The following is a 22,396-nucleotide window of genomic DNA, read 5'->3' on the forward strand; positions in this document are numbered from 1 at the left end:
TCTTGGTGTAGGCAAGTTCTTCCATCACCACTGTTTGATGCAGGTACTTCCTTCTTTACACAGTTTCATTAACATAATACAATTATCCATGCTATATAATGAGGTTTCTACCTACAGCAATTCACTTGGAAATGACACAGAAAGGTTTTTCCCTGGGTCCATCAATGTTTCATAATGTCATTAATGACCTGGGTGATAGCATATGGAATATGCTTATTAAATTTGGAGGTGACACCAAACTGAGAAGCACTGAAAGTGCTCAGGAGAGAAGAATAAAAACCCAAAACAATTCTAACAAATTGCACTTATGTCCTCAAAAAGGGAAAATAAAATAAAATAAAATAAAACACAAAAAACAAAAAGAGATGCTATTCCAACACGGTTACGTGCAAGATGTTCACTCAGTCAGGAATAACAGCTATAAAACCCAGAGCAAGCAGCAGCTCTACAGAAAATCTGCAGGAGAGGCTCCGTGGGCTCTTGCACATGACGGGAGGAGCACGAGCCATCGGTGTCACCCTTCTCCAACATTAAAACCCAGCAGCAGCCAGGAGAGCCTCTCCTCCCCATTAGCAAGGTCTCAGCCTCAATAGCTTGGGGTTTGTTTTGGCACTGTGTGTGTACAGAAAATGTGGAGCTCAGGAGGGATCCAAACACACCAAAAGCAGCTACCAAAGATCAGCACAACTGCACCAACAGGAGCAGCCTGGCAGCACTGGGCTTGTTAAACTCCTGGAAGCTGAGAAGTGAATCACAGCCTGACAGATCACAGAGCATCCTGAGGAGGAAGGGACCCACAAGGTTGGCTGAATCCAGCTCCTGGCCTGACACAGGCACCCCAACAATCCCACCCTGGGCATCCCTGGCATCCCTGTCCAAACTCTCCTGGAGCTCTGGCAGCCTCAGGGCCGTGCCCATTCCCTGGGGAGCCTGGGCAGTGCCCAGCAGAAGAACTTTTTTCCTTGAGAGGTTTTAAGAGCCTTCAGGAGGAGCTGATGTGTCAGGAATGACCAAAACAATATTGCCTTAGAGAAAAGACATGGACCAAGTGATTTCTTAAATCCATTGCACTTGCATGGACTAAGATTTATAAAGCAAGTACTTGCCCAGCTACAACTGATAGAATTGTGTAGAACGGAGCTGAGCAACTTTTTAACTCTTATTAGAGGGGTTTCTGTTTCTTTAAGAGTGGGTTAGATGGGAACCTACAAGTAAAGCATTATTTATAAGGAAGGTCCAAAATATGGACTCAAAGCTGTAAAAGTAATGCAGAAGTCCCCATCCCATCATTTTGGTGAGAATCCACCTCAGCTCCAGAGGATCTACAGATCAGAACACATTCTTAAACTCTATTCTCCATATTCTAAAAAATTCAGCACTGAAGACAAACTTTAGACTTTGAGTAAAAGTATTTTTTAAATTAAAATAAAATAAACCCCCAAAATAGCTCCACTGTTGTATCTTTACTGGTTAAAGTGGAAGCTAAATGGCAGAAGTTTCTGCAAAAGATGACATCCTATATATTGATTATTTTTTTTTCCTTAGGGATTAAGTGCAACACTGGAGAAATGAATCTTGTGGACTTGGTTTAGTAGTGGCCTTGGTGCATGATCTTAAAGGGCTTTTCCAACCTAAATGATTCTGTGATTCTACACTTGCTGCACCTATAAATATTTTTCTGTTTCTTGATATTTTGATTAAGCTGGCAGGATTACACATCTCATATGAGGGTGTTTTAATTCCCACTCTGTGAAATGTTGTTTCAGCTTTATAAACTGTCAAGCAAAACTTAACTATACACAGAATTTACTCCGTTAGCCTTGACATGATGTTATCTAAACTGGTAATCTCTAAAATTCCAATAGAAAATAAACACATTGCAAGAAAGTAAATATATTTTTACAGTTTCCTCTAGCTGCTAAACTACTCTATTCTGTTTTGTAGAGAAACATCTGGAAAATTGACTTCAGCATGAAAAGTAAGAAGTGTGATGTATGGTATATAGCAAAAGTAGATTTTTTTTTTTTTTTAATTCCTGCAGTTGTTAGACTAGAAATAAACCATGGAAATGGCTATAGGGGAAATTTCACTGTATATATAAAAGTAATTATTTATATTTAATATTGTGCTACAGACAGAGCGGTTAGAGTGCAATATCCATTGTAATATCCACCATTTACTCCAGATTTTGATGGGGCCTCTTAGGTAATGTCACTTTTGCAATCTCTGAACACAGCACTCAGGGAAAATCCAGTCAGCAGGAAAAAATGAGGATGTGAATGTGCTTGTGAGCCATCCAAGGAACTGTCCTTGACAAGCATAAAGGAAAGCCAAACACATGTCTGCCTATTATCCACTACCAATCTCTTTTAATATCAAACACCTCTGCATTTCAATGGATACCTCAGTCTGTAAAGCACTGAAAAGAGAACAAACACTCCCAAACTGCTGCATCTGTAAATACCACACAATGTTTTAAAACCAGACCAGCAAAGAGAAAATCAGCAATTTTGGTTTGTGCTCATAAATTAAAGATCTTATTCTAAGTCAATATTTTATTTTATCTGATCATCAACATTAGATGATTTTAAAAACTAGGTAAAAAAGAAATCCCTACCTTTTTTTTTTATTATTTATTGAGTTACAGAATTCAGAAATACTTGTTTATATGACTAAGACAATTTTAAGGAAGAAATTTTTTACGAAGGTGTGTCATGGTTTTGGCTGGGATAGAGTTAATTTTCTAGAGTTTTGGATTTGGGATGAGAATGGTGCTAATTTCACACTGATGTTTTAGTTATTCCTCAACAGTGCATACTCTAAATCGAGATCTTTCCAGTGTTCCATGTTCTACCAGAGAGCAAACACATGAAAAACTGGGAGTGAGCATGGCCAGGAGAGGTGACCTGAGGTGGCCAAAGGGATATCCCATAGCATGGGACATCATCCCAGTGAATAAACTGTGAATAAACTGGGAAGAGTTGCTGGAGGGGCCAGTCACTGCTTGGGGATGGGCTGGGCATCAGTCAGTAGGTGACAAGCAATTGCAATGTGCATCACTTGTTTTGTCTATATATTATTGTTATTATTATTACTATTATCTCTTCTTTACTGTCCTAGTAAACTGTCTTTCCCTCAACCCACAAAGTTTAATATTTTTCCCCAACTCTCTTTCCCATCCCTGCCAGCAGGAGTGGGGAAGGTGACAGTGAGTGGCTGTGTGGTGCTCAGTTTCTGGCCAGGGTTAAACCCCAACAGCCCTTCTGTGGCTTTTTCCTTTGTAGGTCAAGGTTTCCCATCCCACATGTCCATGTCCTCTCCTTGGGAATACAAGGCAGCCTGGGAATGTTGTGAACCTTTGTCCTCTCCCCTGAGCAAAGAGATTGTTACTCCCAATAGTTGAGATACAGGTGGGGAGTACACTGAGAACAGGATGGGATGGGGAGGTTCAGGGTGTCCAGAGAAGCTGTGGCTGTCCCTGGATCCCTGCAAGTGTCCAAGGCCAGGCTGGATGGGGCTTGGAGCAACCTGGGATGGTGGAAGGTGTCCCTGCACACGGCAGGGGGTGGAAAGATGGACTTCAAGGTCCCTTCCAACCCAAACTGTGGAGGCTAGCTTTGGAGCAAGCTGCAGGCCCCATGGCCTGACAGGCCTGCCTGAGAAGCTAGCCTGGGAAATTCATGGGAGGATTCCAAACAATCCTCAAAGACAGAAAACAGCCTGCAGGTGCTGTTTTTCTGATTCCCGTGTTTTCCTTGCAGGAGAAGGTCAGGGGGTGGTGAACCCCACTGACCAATGATGGTAATGTAGTACTTTACTAACCAATAAGAGTTTCCTTTCTGTACTCTTCACGAACTAGTCTATATAACATGGCTGTAACAATAAACTAGAGATTCTCTTCTGTTCTGACTCCCTTGAGAGTCCGTGTCGTTCTTCCTGCCGTTCCCAATTAGAACGACACCAAACCACTCTGTGGTTCCATGATGCGCAGCAATAAGCAGCATCTGGATTATTCATGAGCAAGGACTTGCAGGAAGCAATGATATTTAGTACCCCTCTCATAAATACTCTGCTCACACCAGGAGCTGTAGGATTTGAATGGCTTTTACCAGAGGTTAACTCAATGCTCTGCTGTGCTCTGTATTTTAGTCAGAAATACCTGGCAGTGACCTTTCCCAATGCACGAGATCTTCAGGATGCATTTCTAAACCACATCCTCAGTGATGCAGGTGACATTCAATGGGGTTTTAGCACAGTAAAAAGCTAGACACATAGTTCAGGTGCAGGGAAAGATCCACAAATGTATGCTCTGCACTCCCTAACAGGAGCAACAAGGTCTTCCCAAAACTGGAACAGAATTTTTGATGAAGAGCCTGGTGGCGAATTTGAAATACTAGCCTGGGGGCCTCGATGAGACATAATTCATTCCAGAACAAATCCAGCTTCTACATCCATTCCTCCAAAGTCATTATTGACCCAAGGGAAAATGCTGGCCTTAAGCAAGCTTTAATAAAGACTCTGGTGGAGTCATTTCTGCAGCACTAAATGTGATAATGAGAAACCAGCCACTTAGCTGCAACAGACCCAGGACCTGTATATAACCCAAAAGTCAGTTTTCTGAGGTTCTTGGGATTCCTTCCAGAGATGAAACAGGCATCCAAAAGAGATTTAATTACCTTGCTCACTAATTTGTTACATAAAAATCAGTCAGGCTTAAATGGACCAATATTCTGCTTGTCCTATATGAGTGTAATTTACTTTAATACTGTTTCTGCGAAGTAAAAATATCCATAGACTAATCAAGTCTGGGTTGAAAATCAAGGTTTTTACTAAACCAATAAAAGTGTGAACATATAAATCTGGCCTTAAACATTGCTCTACTTTAGAACTTTCCTTCAGTTTATTTTAAAGAAGAAATGTTTGCATCTGTGACCGTAAGACTTAATATGAAATAGCAAAATTTCCTACAGACTCTGTCAGATTGAGAGTTTCTTATGGGATTACTGAAAGTTCTTTATGGATGAAGAAGGTAAAAAAAAAAACAACAACCCTGATAAGTAGCATGTATTAGTTTTAAGTTAGGTTTGTAGTTATTGTTGTAAAAATAACTGTCCTTCACACTGTCCTTTTCTAACCATCAACCTCAAAATAAAACCTACTAGACACAGTGGAAGCTATTTGAAAATTAAACTACAGTCTTGATAGAGAATGGACCCTTTGTGTGGCTGTTATGATCCTTAGCCTCCATCCCAGGCAGAGCAAGCACAATCTTTTGTGCCTGTGGTTGATGTCTGGCATTCACTCACAGAGAGATGCTTTGTTTTATGGCTTCAGATTCTACAGGCAAGTATTGAAGTTGTGAAAGTCAGCAGAGGAAAACACAGAAATAGGCTCCTCTGCACTGGTGCTTTGGTAATACAATTGATGGGAGGGAATAGGAGCACAGTGAAGAGAGGCTGAGTGTGGCAGTGCTTCAGGCAGGAGGGAAATTGGAGAATATTCCCATGGCTAAACCATGCAGAGAACCTCTGGGCCTACTCCTGCCCTTACCCAAAACAAGCTGGAGCCAAGTATATCGTTATGAAATTCACCAGTTTACAATTTTTTACAGATCTGATCAAGTATTAACTATGAACAGCAAAAATAAATAATTCAGCATAAATCAGGGGGAGATACTTCATAGCCAGACCATCAAACTAAAAGCCAGAGTGCTGTACTTGCATCCAACCTCTTCCTTTATTTCACACAAAAAAAGAAGTTTGGGGTACTAATCCTTTCTATGAAAACTCCTAAAATATTTCCTATAGTTACGGGGGAATCAGTGTGTGCTTTATGATCCAGGAGGTTTGGCGGTTACAGGCCTTTTTTTTTTTTTTTATCATCTTTCTTTTCAGTACTGTTTGAGTTGAAATCAGATACTGTGTGGTAATTTCAATAAAAGTAATACTGACTCACATTTCTGTGAAACTCGTAGCTATTTATATGGACAAGATGCAGGGGCGGGGGCACAGAAAATATTACTGGTTTGAATGGAGATGAAATGTCAGGAAGACTGGAGTTGCCATCTACTGGAATGTGCAACGAATGACAACTGCCATGCAAAAATCCTGAATTTCAAGCATTAGTCACGGTAGCAGTCAAGGTACGTCGCACTGGCTCCAGAACAAAAAAAAATACATACGCAAAAAACCCAATCAAATATTACAAATTAAATCTCCAAAGACAAAGAATTATTCTCCACTCAGCTTCTGAGAAGTCAGAAGATGCACAAGGAGGCTGTGTCAAACCAATCTTATTTGCCTGCATCTTTTATCCACATTCAGCAATAGATTATATTTATCACTCCCCATCAGAACACTGATAATTGCACTTGCCAGCTTCAAAAGCACAAAACAATGTCAGAATCTGAAAAGAAGAGAATTATAAATTCTTCAAATATGGGCATCTAATCACCACTGCATTTTTAAACCACCACTTTTTAATACAAGATAATATTTAGGAATATCTTCAGCTGATGAAACACAGAAAAACATAACACAAATCTTCTTAGAGCTGCTTATCATCAAAGACAGTTACTCCATATTAATTCTGCTGTTCCAATAGTCTGTAGTAAGTTCATACCAGAAAAAAAGTATTCAAGTATTCACTCTTGTGCTTGTAGATGATCTAAAGCAGAATTTTTATTTCCTAAATCCAGGTCTTGCAAAAGATCAATTATTTAGCTAAGAAAGTTCATACAGCAAATCCTTACATCTGGACACACAATCAAACCAGACCTCTCCAGGGCAGTTCAGAGGAGAAAAGAAAACAGAAATGTCCTGAAAGGGCTGTGACTGAAATGACACCAAATGAGGAGGAGACTTGATGCTGATAGCAGCTAGAGCTCTGAAAATTCAAGGTATTTGCAGACACAAACAGATCACGTCCCACCTCACAAGACCAAACATATACACCAGGATTTTCTGCAAGCAGTTTAATATTTTCTCATATTTAGAGAAGATGTTTATTAGTCTCTTAATAAATGGAGAGTATGAAGTGACTGGAGAGAAGTACCTGACATGTGAACTGTGTTATTACGATTAATGGAGTTCATACATAAAGGGTTATTTCTCTGGAAAACGTCAGATTGAATAATTACTGGAATTACTCCCAAAGGGCTTTAGAAAATGTTCTGCCCAGTTTCAAGTCACGTTCTTATCACACTTTTCTTTTGACTAGAGGGTGATCTTTAATTGCAGTTTGAAGTAAAACAAGTACTGTAAGCAATTCATTAAACATTATGAAAAATGATGTATTTATCTAACAGTGCTTGAAAGCAGCTTTTAATTTTTACCCTCATCTTTAGGCAATACAGAAAAACCAAATCAATAAATAAAATGGCTTTCTTCTGCCTTTGAAACAAAAAAGGACTCTGTCTCTGTTTCCCTGCACCAGATTAGGTATAGAATATCCTAGAATTGATATATTGGAATATTACTGGCAATTTTATTAAGATAAGTAGGGAAGAGATGATAGTATTATTTAGTCTCTTGGATTTCTGAAATCTAATCAGTATTTAATGGATACAATGGTGCCAGAAAATCCAGACAGTCAGAGAACACAGCTCAGAAGCCTCTGAATGTGTTTCAGGGAAGCATCCCAAGGTCAGCACTACTTTGCAGTGCTGCAGATGCTTCCAACAGGCTCCACAGCCCTGCAGAGCGAGGGCCAAGGAAAAGCAGCACAGATCAAAGGATAAATTCAGAATGGATTTTCTTTGGGCTGAAGGTAAAGAAGCCAATACCACCCAGCTTCATCCCACTGGCACTAGGGAAGCTTCCTCCCACTACGTTTTCATGTCTTTTGTTGCTCACTGCTCTCATGACCCTCAGGGGAACAGCTACAAGTGATTTCTGCTGACCTGATGTCAGTGCATGGTCCTAACTCAGCTGCAAAAGAGGCTGCAGGAACCTCACTGTGCAGATGCCATACCTGGGAGCATTGCAAGACACTGAATTCTGTCCAACAGTTGTTGTCTTGCACACCAGAACTGTGTTATTGTAATATTCATTATGGTTAGAGCACCACTCGTGTGGAGCCAGGCTGGGAGAGCTGGGGCTGCTCAGCCTGGAGAAGAGAAGGCTCCAGGCAGACCTTGGAGACCCTAAAGGAGATCCAGGAGAGCTGGAGCAGGACTTTGGACAACGACGTGGAGTGCCAGGACAATGGGGAAAGGCTTCCCACTGCCAGAGAGCAGGGTTAGATGGGATATTGGGAAGAATAAATCCTTGACTATGAGGGACAGGCTGTCCAGAAAAGCCGTGGCTGCTCCATCACTGGCAGTGTCCAAGGCCAGGTTGGACAGGGCTTGGAGCAGCCTGGGATAGTGGAAGGTGTCCCTGCCCATCACAGGAAGCTGGAATCAGATGGTCTCTTTAAGGTCATGTTCAGCCCAAAATGCCTGTGATGCTCTGATCAGGACACAGCAAAAGATAGTCCATGCTGGGCATTATGCAAGGACACAGGAAGAGATAATCCCTGAAATTAAGAACTAGAAACAATAAAACCCAACAAAAATCAGTAACAACTCTAGATGTAAGAAGAAATAGGGCACAAAAAAAGCCAAAAAAAAAAAAAAAAAAAAGAGATACAATTAAAAGAAGCAAAGTGAGGTCTGGACCTGCTTCCAGGATTGATTTTTAGCAGGTCTGGCACTCACTGTTGTGTCTTGCTGGATCACCTTCTGTCCCCTACCTGCCATGGGAACACAACACCCCCAGCCACTGTTCACAGACCACACCAAGTGTGAAGGGGGGAATCATTCAGGAAAGCAATGGTTTCCCAAAGTTTTACTACTGCTGCAAGGAACATTACTGATCCAATTATGAAAAGTGGGTATTTGTCCACAGCTATGTGTGCATCACACAGCCACATCCACTTAAACACATAGACACCTTTTCATATACAAAAATATCTGAATAACGGGGAAAAAAACCACAATGGATCTTGAGGCACAAGAATTTTACAGATACTGACCTTTGGTTTTGATTTAGAGGCTCTAACTAATAAAGCTTGGCTTTGCACCAAATCTGAAGAAGAAAATCAAGTACACTCTTGTCAAATCATAATTAATTTGCACTACAAAAAAAAAGAGCAGAACTAAGTCAAGCATACTTTAAAAATGGTCTCTAGAATTCAAAACATTCCGTAAAATGTCCTATATCTTGAAAAACAGGATGATATTTTCCTGTCTTTTCAAGTTGATTATGCATCTTTCCACTCATTTAAAATATAAATTGAAAAGGAAACAATAAGCTCTTCATTTTACAGGAATATTAAAGATTCAAAAGAACAGCAGTAGGAGAGGGAACGAGATTATGAAACACAGCTGAAGTGAACCCAAAAGCATTGTTACTGTGCCCCCCAAATCTGCTGTTTCACCTTTAAAAACATATATTATGGCAGGGTAATTTACATTCATACTACTGTACAGACTTTAAGAATGTATTTGGCATATTCTTTCTAAAACCTTGAAAATTCAGGATCTTTGGATATGTTATTAGAATTTTCTATGCCCTTCTATATATTTATTTAGTCAAATGGAGTAACACAAACTTTTGATCACTTTGTATGTTCCTTCTCAGACATGAAAAATCTTCAAAATACATTGAAACAAAACCAAACAAGAGTCAGGAGTGCACATTTCAAAGACTGCCATTGGATCTCACAAAATTAAATTAGCTGTTGAGCAAAGCTGAGTTTCTAAGATTACACATACACCACACACAAACCTCCTCCACCATATAAACTCTTCAGTAATGCCTTGAGTATTTTTAAGTTGGTTTAAAAAAAGAAGGTCAGGTTATTCCCATCTTTTTTTTTTTTTAGAAGGCATGACTATCTTTTGTTACGCCTTTAAACATGTCCTTCTGAGACTCCTGACCCATGACTATTTCTCTTAGACATTACATCAGTTGCAAATAAAACGTAATGAAACCATAAATTTTGCAGGTAGTCAACAAACCATCGTCTTTAAGCTTGCAAAAATCACAATGACTTCCCTCTGAAATATGAGGCTTCAACCTCAAGTATTTCTGCATTATTAATTCTGTCTATGAGCTAATGATCCAGAGGCCCTGTAATCTCCCTCTAAGATTCAATCCACACACAACCAGGATTTCAACGCATTTCATCCTGAATTTTCCCTTTAGGATATGGATATCATTGGAGCAGGAGGATGAAAACTTAAAGATCCTGCCTTCCTTCTCTGCCACAATTCACCGAGAGGCACATAAAGCTGAGAATGCCACAGCCTGCCAAAGGTGCCACTGCCTGTTCCCTATGGGTGCCCTGCTTGATCCAGCATCTGCTTCCATGGTTATGTCACCCAGCCTCTGTTGTTCAGGTCTTCAGTAAATCCAGGAGTCACTTCTGAGAACATTCCAAAATCTATTATTACAGGTAACCTGTTCCAAAAAGCAGAGTTTTTTCTGTAGAACAGCACCTTTGCATGTAGTGATTGGACAAGGGGGTGTGGGTTCAAACTGGAAAAGAGCAGGTTTATGGTAAAGAAAGAATTGTTCCCTGTGAGGGTGGTGTGAGGGTGGCACAGGGTGCCCAGAGAAGCTGTGGCTGCCTCTGGAAGTGTCCAAGGCCAGGCTGGATGGGGCTTGGAGCACCCTGGGATAGTGGAAGGTGTCCCTGCCCATGGCAGGGGTGGAATGACATGGTCTTCAAGATCCTTTACAACTCAAGCTCTTCTATAACTTTATGATTCTGATTTTCTCTGGAGTCAGTTCAAATGGTGTTCTATGTGATGGAAGAGGACTCAATAATAAGTCTTACTCAATTTCAAAATACCAGCCCCAACTTTATAACTAACCTGTATTTCTAGAAATGTATCCACAAAGGCCAGCATGAAGTTTTTCTATCTTTTCTGTACTTTAAAATACATTTGGAAATGAGCACAAGAAATGGATTAAGAACAAGTGGTTGTCTAATGCTGAGAACAGATTTTTTGTTCTGGGAAAATTTTCCAAGTGCAGTTCATCCACTTGTAAAAAGAATTTCCAGAAGACTGCCAGGAACAGATTTTAACTTGTTCATCCTTGCTTTTAATAATTTATTTCATAAATTCCTCTCAATTCTCCACATGTCCTGCACTTCGGAAATCTAAAAAGTGTTCACAGCCCCTCAAGTTATGCCATTGGTAAAAAGAATGAAAGGTTATGCATCAGGAGGGTTATTCCAATGCATTACCAATGACTTCTCTGCAGCATGGTGCTTCCTGCATCCCCAGGAGAGACCTCACAACTTCCCAAGCAACACAAGTTAGTCTGGAAAACGACACAAAATGCTGGTAAAACATGGGCACATGAGGGGTTTAGGGCCATAACCAGTTTGGCTACAGGGGTGATTTTTCACAGTCCTAAACAATTCTGCTATTCTGTCACTTCATCCAGCTTCTCAGTGAGTCTGGGTGAATACACCAACAACCAAGCAGCCAACTGACCAACCCCAGGTGCAACATCTGGGAGAAGCGACATCCACGGAAGAACAGAACCTTTCAGCTGAAACAAATCTCAAATTTATAATGAAAGACCATTTAGCACCAGAGTTTATAAAAAAATAGCCCTCACAGATGAGCTATCGACAGTAGCAGAGGGCACAGTAGGTGTATTCAAGAATGTGGATAAGCTGTCGCCTTCTCTGCTTTTAAGAGAATTGGGAATTAATTACAGTTCATTTGCTGGTACCTCCACAAATGCTCAGGAAGGTCTTGAGATAAACCTTTGTGGAGTGTCTCACTTAGCACTTCTGAAGGTGGAACTAATTGATTTCCATTCAAATATGACCAACTAAAACCTTCACACTTGCTAACCATTGCACTCCACACGCACTTCCTCCGTGATTCCTAAGGCATTTTTAGAGATATAAATTAGCAAGGGTTAATCAAAATCCAATATTTTCACTTTTTCTGTAAACCAGGAGTTCCACCAACCTGGTTAACATGACAATAACACGCTGGCCTTTGCCTAGCCAGGATGTTGCATGATCTTCATGTGCCGATTAATCACAAAGGGATAATTTTACTTCTTGCCTTTTTCCCGTTACCCCTGGACATTCAGAACCAGTAACACTGTCAAGAGTTTTGCCATCACGTCCAGAAATCCAAAGGTATTTTCACAGATACTTAAGAGAGTCAGTAATTTTTAGCTTACTCAAGTAGTCTACCACTCATGAATGGAGGAGAGAGTTATTTCATCATACTCTGGGTATGTTGTCCTAAAAACTGACATTTCTGCACTGAATTCTGCACATGGGTCTCTTCTGTCAGTGACTTTCTAGAGCTGTGCATGACCACCTGCAAGTGAATGTGGTTGATGAGGATGGAATAACTGCAATGAGACAGAAAAATGTTTATCACCTTGTCAAAAACCATAATGTCATTTACAAAAGAATATCTATGATTTAAAGGCAGCCATAAATCCAATGTGTCTGTCAAGTACTGTAAGAATTTAATGACATTTGGAGCCACCAGGACAATTTTAGTCAAAATCTTGTAAAGTGTTATTCATTTTTAGATCTACTAAAACAGAGATGTTATAGATCTGGACTTCTTATCAGCTGAAATCATAAATTTTATACAGAAGGGGCAGCTAATAAATGTTCAGGATGACCAAGAGGGAAATAAAAGAGAAATAAGAGATTTAGTTTGCTTTACCTTAGGTCATGTCTTTTTTCCCCTCTTTCTGGTTTTAAATGTTTCCTTTATACAAAATGCCATGGTTCAGCACACTTGAAAATTAAAGACTACCAAAGATCAAGGTTGGAGTCCTTCCATTCATGAAAGGAAATTAAAATCATCACTAAGAGCATCACTTTTTATTATTCTGATATGAACCACTCAGAAAATACCAAAAAGAAGCAGCATACTCAGTATTTAATAGGTTGTTTTGCCTTTCTGTATTTATTTATTAATAATATATTTAGCTATTATTATTAGGATTTATTAAAAGATGTGTATATGAAGAGTTAGGCATCAGCAGCCACATTCTGATCTCCTGCATTTTGTCCCAATCCCATCTGTCCTGGATTGCAAATTAAGGTAAAGTAAATATCCAGGCACAAACGGTAAAGGAATATCCAAGGGATTAGCAAGAATTAAATGATTCTGAGGCCAGTTAAATTATATGGGATATTTAATGGTTGGACTGGATGATCTTAAAAGTCTTTTCCAATCTTGATGATTCTATGATTAATCTGAACACAATATTAAAAATGTGTAGAGCAAATACATTGAAAGGTGTTTTTCTTTTCCAGCCTGAACAATCCTGACCATTGCTGCCACTGAATTACCCTTGTCATGGCTACAAGAAGGAGCTTCCCACCTAAACTTTCTAAAATTTTATTCATGTTGTTCTTCTGTAACCTACTTCACATTGATTTAATCAAGCTCCTTTAAGCACACACAAACTTAGTTTGCCATTCTTAAAATGTTTTATAATAGCGCATTTAATAAAGCTAATTTAAATCTGCTAATTTATAGAGACTTGCCAGAGGCTTTGAAACTTCAGAAAATGTGTAAACTTAACAGTTTGGCTGTGATAACAACTCAGACAGTGGAAATTAAGCCCTTTGCATTACAATCATCTTCAAAGTGGATTCCTGGTTTGATTGCAAAAAGGGTACATTGCAAAAATACAGCAGGACACCACTATGCAAAAGGTATTTCAGATGCCCCAGTTCTTGAATTTGGTCATTACTGTGCCTCAACATCACAGCCTCAAACATACACTGAGGTCTCCCATTTTAAGACTACCTGGATTCTTTTTTACAACCAAGTTTTGGACAAGAGCAGAGTTTCTTATTCAACAGCCCTCTGTCAGAGCTCTGAGAGAGTGCACTTAGGGCCATTAATTCTGGGTCCCTAATTCTGGTTGTCAGTCTTCCAGCTGCTGCTATATAGGTTTGCTACTGTCTGCTCTAATTCCTGCCTTTGAGAACCAAATGATAATGGATTATATGCCAGAGTGGGAATAGGCACATTGGTTGGGATCCAAGCTGTATCCCAGGTGATAACAGGGAGAAGCAGTGAAAAAAATAAAAATAAAAACTCAGCTCTTCAGTTCTCTATCAGGGAGCTTCATCTCTAGTAGAAGAAGTCTTTGTACATAGCATTTAAATGGTAACTAAGTGATCCTTATCATCATCTGATTTGCAGAAAATTGTAGCTTTCCTTGAAGATATAATTGAAATTTTCAGGGCTACTGTTGCAGACCTCTCCCCAGTTTTTCACAAGGGAGAAGGCATTAAAGCTTCCCCCATTAAGACTTGTAGGGTTGCAGATTTTTAAGGGACACAACCTCATTGCTTTGAAGCTTTTTTTCAGTATCTGTTAAGTTCAAGTCATCCTTTAATTTTTTCTTCCCCTGCTAATTGCACCAAAATATTCATCACAGCAATCTGGAATATATTCTTGGATGGGGTTTTTTAGTCTCTCCTGCTTCAATGCTTTTTCTGTCAGTTCTGTCACTGCTTTCCTTCCTGCTTTTGTGTACTGAGAAACAGAATTAAGGTGTACTGCAACCAGTGGACACTTGCATAAACAGCCTGCTTTGAATAAAACAGCATGATCTGGGGAGAGGAAAACCACCTTCAGCTCTCCTGCCCAAATGCTAAAACATAGATGAGGTTCATATGTACTATTAAAGCATCACATTTATGCTTTGAGATCACTGAAAGGCTGTGAAGAGCAAAAAAATGTAAATAAACTGAACGGGGAGCACAAAAGCACATTGATCCCCAGGTTCTGAAACCACATTTTAAATGGTTTATATTTGTAATTTATTTAAGACTGTTTCTGGCAAATCCATTAGTAATGAATCTCCTTCACACATTTTTATTTTTATGCACGAGAGCTTTAAGTTTGCCAGGACTTCTGCAAAGCAACTTTTACTGCATCAAATTACTGCATTCCTTGATCTCTCCCAGCACACACAGCAGCCACACTCAAACACAACGTTTAGCTCTGCAACAGACACCTCCAAAACAAGGTATTTCTTCTAAATTAACACAGCTGCGAAAAAGAAAGCAAACACAATGGTTTTGCCCTGTCCCTCCAGCGTTTTGCATCCGATGTCCACTTAAAATCAGCACGATCCTCCGCGACCCTTGTATCCTAAATCCGTGTGGAACTTCTTCATTGGGTATTGATGCAGAACCGGGAGCTGCCAGCTCCGATCGCTCTCACCAGCACACGAGCTTGAGACTATTTCATAATAGGAAAAGATGGCCAGCGTTTTCCTGACAGAAGTACCATACATTTTTCAGTCAGTAAAAATTACAGAGCTCACTGACGATGCCTTAACCATAGAGAACAAGGACTGCAGATTACCCAGCAAAGATTTTTTTTTTTTTTTTTCTTTTTTGGTATACACAGAACAAAAAAAACCCAGCACAATCTGCAAAACTTATTAACTAATGGGGTTTGAAACCCCCTCTTTGCATGCTGCCGACACGCTCAAAGCAACCTATGCATTGATCTTATTCAAAAAGCACAGTAATCTTTATGCTGCTAGAATCTGAGTTCTGCGTGCCGTAGCAGACACTGCAAAGAAAAAGAGAGAGAAAAAAAAAAAAAGCCTTTAGGAAAGGCATGTGCTGAACACACAAAATATGCAGGATGGAAAAAGACCAAATGTAATTAAAGCTTATATGAAATGAGACATTCCTATTTGCAGAGCTCTGACTGCATCTCTATGAGAAAGAATGCACAGAATTTCAAATCATGCTCTATTTAGACAATGTCATAAGAAAAAAAAAACACATTTTCCCCCCACACACCCCTCAATCCCCCACCTGAAGACCAAAAAGCAAATCTCATCGTCAGAATTAGAGAGAAAAAGCAATCCAAAGAGACTGGTTTACATATTCCTTCCCAAACCAAGTAATCGAGTCTCTCCCTCTCCCGGCTAATAGCTTATAAACACAGACTTTAAACAAAAGCATCCGAGCAAAAAAGAGAAAGAATCCTAATTCTCAAGCTTCCTACTTAGCACTGCCTCGCTTTTGATGATTTGTGCGGCTGTGTGTGCGTGCCTGTTTGAGAAATGGCGAGATAGGCTTAAAGTATTTTCCATTTCATCAAAGAGCATATATTACTTTCCTGGTTCGCTCCGATGTTGGTTTTATGCCCACCCCTTTTCAATCTGCCCATGTCTGAGATGCACAGTGCAGGCGTACAATCATGAGCAGCTTACGACACTCAGTGAACACTGGGTGCCTCTGCATGCTCTAGCAACATACTGCTCAGCTGAAGGGAAGGGATTCTTGCTGTCTCTCTCTGCTCTAAGCATCACCTAACAAGCAAAGCGAACAAAGAATGGGAAATAAAGCGACCCTTAGCCGGTCAGTGAATGAATGGTAACCTCTCTCTGGAGTAAAGGTTGTGCCGGTCCATGGTCGTTGCAAATGATGGACATTAAACAGATTGACAAATCCTGTGGAGTCGTTAGTAAAGAGTTTGGAGTTTTTTTCACGCCACAGTGTTAACTGCAGAGGAAAGGACAGAGGGAGAAGGAGAAGATCAAGCTCATGTACATAGTTCTGAAACTTGCAGGTCCTAGGAGGCAGCTCAAAAGCTAGCTGGACAAGCCTTTCGCTCGTTGAGCAGAAGCGAAGTGAGACATTGTGAGCTTGCCAGCCTTGCACAACATTGAAAGGGACTGAATTTGTAGCACAGAGGGGTCTTTTTTAGCTCTGCATATAATTAGTCCAAACACAAAGGAAGCAACTGAATGGAGGTTGTCACTCTCTGGAAAAGGGTGGGTAAGACACTTTTTAATTAAATTCTTTCATGAAGAAAGATTTTTTTTTTTTCTTTGCTGCAGCATTTAACATGAACAAAATCACTATCATTTTACCTTTGAATGTCTGTGAACTTTAATGCTGCACAGCTCCTGCATGCTGTAAAGTGAAATATTTGCCTCTGTGTTTGTTCTGTTTGCTGTTTTGCTTTGGTTTTCGGGCTTTGTCTCGTTGGTTTGCATTTTTTTATTTTTTTTTCCTCCCTTAAATAAAATATGATGTAGAATTTGAAAAGATTCAATGGACATTCTCAAGCATATTTGGAAATATTCTTGCTAATGGATTTCCTTCTTATTGGTCTCTGTTTAAACTGGCTGCTGAGGAAGCCCCCGGGGTTGATATTGTGTACGCTGGGTATCTTTTCTAAAATGCTTCCAGCTGTGAATAGTGGGTGTCCACAGCTCTGTCGGTGTGAGGGCAGGCTTTTGTACTGTGAATCACTGAATCTCACAGAGATGCCTCGCAACCTGTCGGGCATGATGGGCTTGTCTCTGCGGTACAACAGCCTTTCAGAGCTGCATGATGGACAGTTCACAGGGTTAATGCAGCTCACGTGGCTCTATCTGGATCACAATCACATTTGCTCAGTGGAGGGGAATGCCTTTCAAAAATTGCGGCGAGTTAAAGAGCTCACCCTGAGTTCCAACAAAATAACCCAACTGCCCAACACCACTTTCCGCCCCATGCCAAACTTGCGCAGTGTGGATTTATCGTACAACAACCTACAGTCTTTGGAGCCTGACCTGTTCCACGGGCTGAGAAAACTGACAACTTTGCACATGCGGTCGAACGCCATCAAGTTCGTGCCAGTGAGAATTTTTCAGGACTGTCGCAGCCTGAAGTTTCTAGACATAGGATACAATCAGTTAAAGAGCCTGGCTCGAAACTCTTTTGCAGGCTTGTTCAAACTCACTGAGCTGCACCTCGAGCACAATGACTTGGTGAAAGTGAATTTAGCCCATTTTCCCAGGCTCATCTCCCTGCACTCCCTCTGCTTGCGAAGGAATAAAGTCACCATCGTAGTAAACACCTTGGACTGGATATGGCAACTCGAAAAGATGGATCTCTCTGGCAACGAAATCGAATACATCGAACCTCACGTTTTCGAAAGTGTACCTCATCTCAAATCCCTGCAGCTGGACTCCAACCGGCTGACCTACATCGACTCCCGAGTCCTCGACTCCTGGAAGTCCCTCACGAGCATCAGCCTCTCCGCCAACGCCTGGGACTGCAGCCGGAACGTCTGCGCCCTGGCCTCCTGGCTCAGCAACTTCCAGGGTCGCTACGACAGCAACCTGCTCTGTGCCACCCCCGAGTACGCCCAGGGAGAGGATGTTTTGGACGCCGTCTACGCCTTTCACTTGTGCGAGGACAACGCCGACCCCACGAGCGTCAACACCTTCTCCCCGGTGACCAACAACAGCGAGCAGACGCTCGGCTATGGCTCGGCCACCGCCACCTACGACGCGCCCGAGGGCGACGAGGACCGGACCACGTACGCCGTCACCATCACCATGCCCGGCGAGAACTCCGAGAACGCCGTGCAGATTCACAAGGTGGTGACGGGCACCATGGCACTGATTTTTTCCTTCCTCATCGTGGTTTTGGTGTTGTATGTCTCCTGGAAGTGCTTCCCAGCCGGCTTAAGGCAACTAAGACAGTGCTTTGTCACACAGCGCAGGAAGCAGAAGCAAAAACAGACCATGCACCAAATGGCTGCCATGTCAGCCCAGGAGTATTACGTTGATTACAAACCCAACCACATTGAGGGAGCCCTGGTGATCATTAATGAGTACGGATCTTGTTCCTGCCACCAGCAGCCAGCGAGGGAATGCGAGGTGTGATTTTCCTTTGGGATTTAAACAGTGTGCAACCAAATAACAGCGTGCAGGCAGACAGTGGCACGGGGTGGGGGGGTGGTGCTGGGCTTTGCTGGTGATTTCTGACGTGCACCCCTGCCCAAATTGTTTAAGAGGGGCTGTCCAAGAGACTTGATATTTTAGCTTTATCGTGTCTTAAAAACCTTCAGGACAGCCAATCTTAAGGTTTCATATGCTAATACTCCCTTTGAAGATCTGTCAATATTCAGGAATCTGAGAGTGTAAAAAAGGTACCAATTATTGATCTTTTGTAAACTAAGAAAACTGTTTAAAATAAAAAAAAAAAAAAATAGCATTTACAGTTTTTACAGACTGGTGTATATTACATGAATGGCTCCCTGTATACAAAATGCAACAGTTTAACCTCTCTCTCTTCATGCTGAGTGTTGAAATGAAAAGTCGAGGAGCAAAGAAGCCATGTAAAATAGAAAGCTTAAAATTACCCAGGTGGCTTCCCATTGTAATTAGCACACATTCACATACATCATGCTGCTGAAGATATGAAGCATGACACTGGAATTCTATTTTTGTTAATGTGCTACCTGTAACTGGACGTCAGTACAACAAGGAGCAGAGCTCCTCAGAAAGGCTGAAGTTTTGACCATGTCCCTAGGACAGGATTTCTGAGGATTTTTAAGTACAGCTCACTTGTTAGTTGCTGTAAGATCCATAAAAATTGCATTATAACCCATAAAAGTATTTTGTATCAAAACTGATCATATTGCAAAGACTCACTAAAAGAAAACAACCAACAAAACCCAAACAAGTGAAACACTGCCAAAATGTGCTCATCAGAATTTTCTTTACTGTAAAAAAAAAAAATGTGCTAAATTTAAGGGCTTTTACATGCATTTCCCACTTTTATGCTTGTTTTGAGCTATGCCAAGAGCAAAGATCCCCTCATTTTGTGCCCTGTGGTGCCATGGTGAACGGATAAGAGAAAAAAACAATTATTTGGGTCTAAGTGGTGAAGCTCTAGAGCAAAACCACAGTCAGGGTAGGACAGAGAGTTTTCAGAGCACCCTTCTGGGTCCTGTAGCAAAGTGCTGGCAAAGCCCAGCTCGTGTTCCTCCCTTCCACCACCGGCCTTCACTAACAAACAACCCCAAAACCTCTGCAGAGGCTGGAGGCAGATGCACCCTCCTTACTAAGGACTGAAAAATGGCATTGATGGATATAAGCAGTGATTTCATGATGTAGAATCCCACAGCTGTTTTATCTGACTGCCCTTAAATAAAGGCTTCCTTTCCTTGTATTTTGGATTTTTCATTCCAGAATGTGAACAAGCAACCGATTGATCTTCTCACCAGCTCCTCTCATACTAATTGACGATGAGGGAGTTTTATAACATCAAGGCAGAGCATCTTGAAATTTTCTTCCTACAGCACTAGATGTGAATAAAATGTTATGGATAATGAACTGGGTGACATTTCTATGCTTTGTACATGTTTCTCTATCCTCAGGTTACCACCAAGAGAGGAACAATTCCAAAATCTTGTATTTTAATGTAACACAGGTTTTGGTTGGTTTTTTTTTTTCTTTTTCATTGCATTAGAGTGCTACCTACTCTTACAAGGGTACAGCAGGCTTATAAAGCAGAAAATAGGCACAGAAGAAATATTTTTTTTCTTGCATAGCAGGTTTTAGCCATTAATTTTAAATGTAAAGGGTGAATTTTATTTTTTTTTTTTATGACTGAAAGTATTTTTAAGGAATCAGAACTTATTTTCCTCTATTTGGTACATGTCCTACTGTGTATTATAAAACATAAAAATAGCCTCTTAATCAAAATTTGTACTCAGTGAGACTATAATTTCATCTGTCAAATGATGGAGAGGACAGTTTCACAGAAAAATTAATGAAAATCAGCTGCTTTTTTTTTTTTTTTTCCTAAAGCCACTGCAAATTCACCCACAGCTTTCAAACAAGCAAGCACTGTTAAACCCAGGCTTTTTTCTCTTTAAACAAATGCACATTTCTCTCTCTGTGCCTCAAGCCCACAAGGGCCTGATCCATCCTGCAACTCCCAAGTGACCTGAGGGGTTGAGTGTCCACGTACAAACCTGACAGGGAGGGCAGAGGGAAGGTTCAGAGCCCCTCGTCTCTTTGGGCTCCCGACTGTGTTTGAAGCAAAAGTACTTTATTCCATGCTAACCCAGGGCCCAGCTATATTTATTTTCCCCATTAAACCCTTCTCTGAAATCAATAGGAAATTTAACTGTGAAAAATTGGCTCTCTAACTTTGGACTGGGCTATGTGTTCCCCAAGCCCCCAAGCAGCACTTGGTTACAGCCACTTGCCAGGAAGCTTCCAAAGTCAACCAAGGTTGTTAAAATATTGTCTGCATATGGTACAATGAAATATGAACTGCCTTTATTTTGATAATGATCCCCTGTTGCTATCAGGAAATGTGTTGGTGCAGTCATGGTTTTACCCCTGTGAACCCGAGACGAGCCTGATACCAACAAACAATCATCCCGTGGTTGTATTTCCGTGTATTTTTAGCATTTTTGTGGGTTGTATTTGAAACACACGAGTGATTGCACCCCTCTGGAGTTATCCCTGCTGTTTATTGGTGTTAGCAACCTCCAGCTACGTTTGCAAAGACGTGAGCAATTCTGCCTTTGGAATTTATTCACCTCTGTGCTCCATGCATCTGGCATTGACAGCCCAAGTAAACTGAACGGAGCATTTTTCTTTGAAGGTGCAGTGACTCCTTGAGTGAGAGCTGATTTGGGGTTTGCCTGTTGCCACTTCTCCTGGAGAGAGGTGATGCCCACCAATGACTTGCCACCCTGAGCAGGATGATGGATGGATCCCTCCATGGAGAGCACAGCACTTATTAAAGGATCTATTTCAAAATCCTCCCGCAGGAATCTTTTCCAAGGGTAATCCCTTCTAAAGACAACCTCCTGGTGATTCCCAGAGGATTTCTGGAGATCTTGACACCCTCTGAATATTTACTGGAGAAAAGAGGGTGTCACTGCTGTTACGTGGCATGAAGGCACTCCACAGGGTGCCCACATCCAGGCTGAAAGTCTACGTGAAATATGTGTGGGTAATACAGAAATCCAAGAGCCTGGATGTCATTCCAATCCAGCTACTGCAAATCCAGTTATTCATCCTGCTCCAGGCTACTTGCATTGGTGTATATGAGAGTTATTATATTTGTACTGCATTCAGAGCAACTGAAGGGACAAATCTTCCCTAATTCTTTCTTCCAAATTTCATGTTCAACAACTGCCCAGAGATAAGTTATTTCCTCTCTTTTGATGCCCTTATTCTGGCCTATTAAATGGCTCCAAAATAAAGCTGAAGAAAAAAAGAAAAAAAAAAAAAAAGATGCTTTTGGGGTGAGTTGTGAACACTGTTTTGTCCATGAAATGCTTGGGGAATATCAAAGGAAGGGAAATATTTTAAATACTCCCTTTTTGATGTTCCACTTAATAGGACTAATCTCCCTTTTATAATTAGGTAATTAACATTATTTTTTATATTTATATATATATATATATATTTAACTGTCTGTTTGCACACAACACAGGGTAAAAGGCAAGCAAAAGCTCTGCCTTTCCTGAAGCTGGTTAACAGTACCAGTGTTATTACAAATGTCTAATATGCATTCTCTTGCTGCTAACATCAATACCCACTCACAGTGCACCCCGTGC

The 22,396-nt window shown here is 40.8% G+C and overlaps 2 protein-coding genes across 3 annotated transcripts in view; one reads left to right on the top strand and one right to left on the bottom strand.

The window, feature by feature from the left end:
• The window catches only part of CTNNA2 (catenin alpha 2), a 466,335-nt gene that overhangs the window by 139,885 nt on the left and 304,054 nt on the right, over window positions 1–22,396 (bottom strand). The window lies entirely within an intron of this gene.
• LRRTM1 (leucine rich repeat transmembrane neuronal 1) lies at window positions 17,127–19,032 on the top strand. Its single transcript, XM_058838587.1, has one exon. It carries the CDS (start codon window positions 17,127–17,129, stop codon window positions 18,690–18,692), a length of 1,566 nt encoding a protein of 521 aa, XP_058694570.1. The 3' UTR covers window positions 18,693–19,032.

This window comes from Poecile atricapillus, chromosome 4 (assembly GCF_030490865.1).
Source record: "Poecile atricapillus isolate bPoeAtr1 chromosome 4, bPoeAtr1.hap1, whole genome shotgun sequence".
Taxonomy (NCBI): Eukaryota; Metazoa; Chordata; class Aves; order Passeriformes; family Paridae; genus Poecile; species Poecile atricapillus.

What these genes read in the sequence shown, in the direction of transcription:
- LRRTM1 (XM_058838587.1), top strand. Translation starts at nt 17,127, where the DNA reads ATGGATTTCCTTCTTATTGGTCTCTGTTTAAACTGGCTGCTGAGGAAG.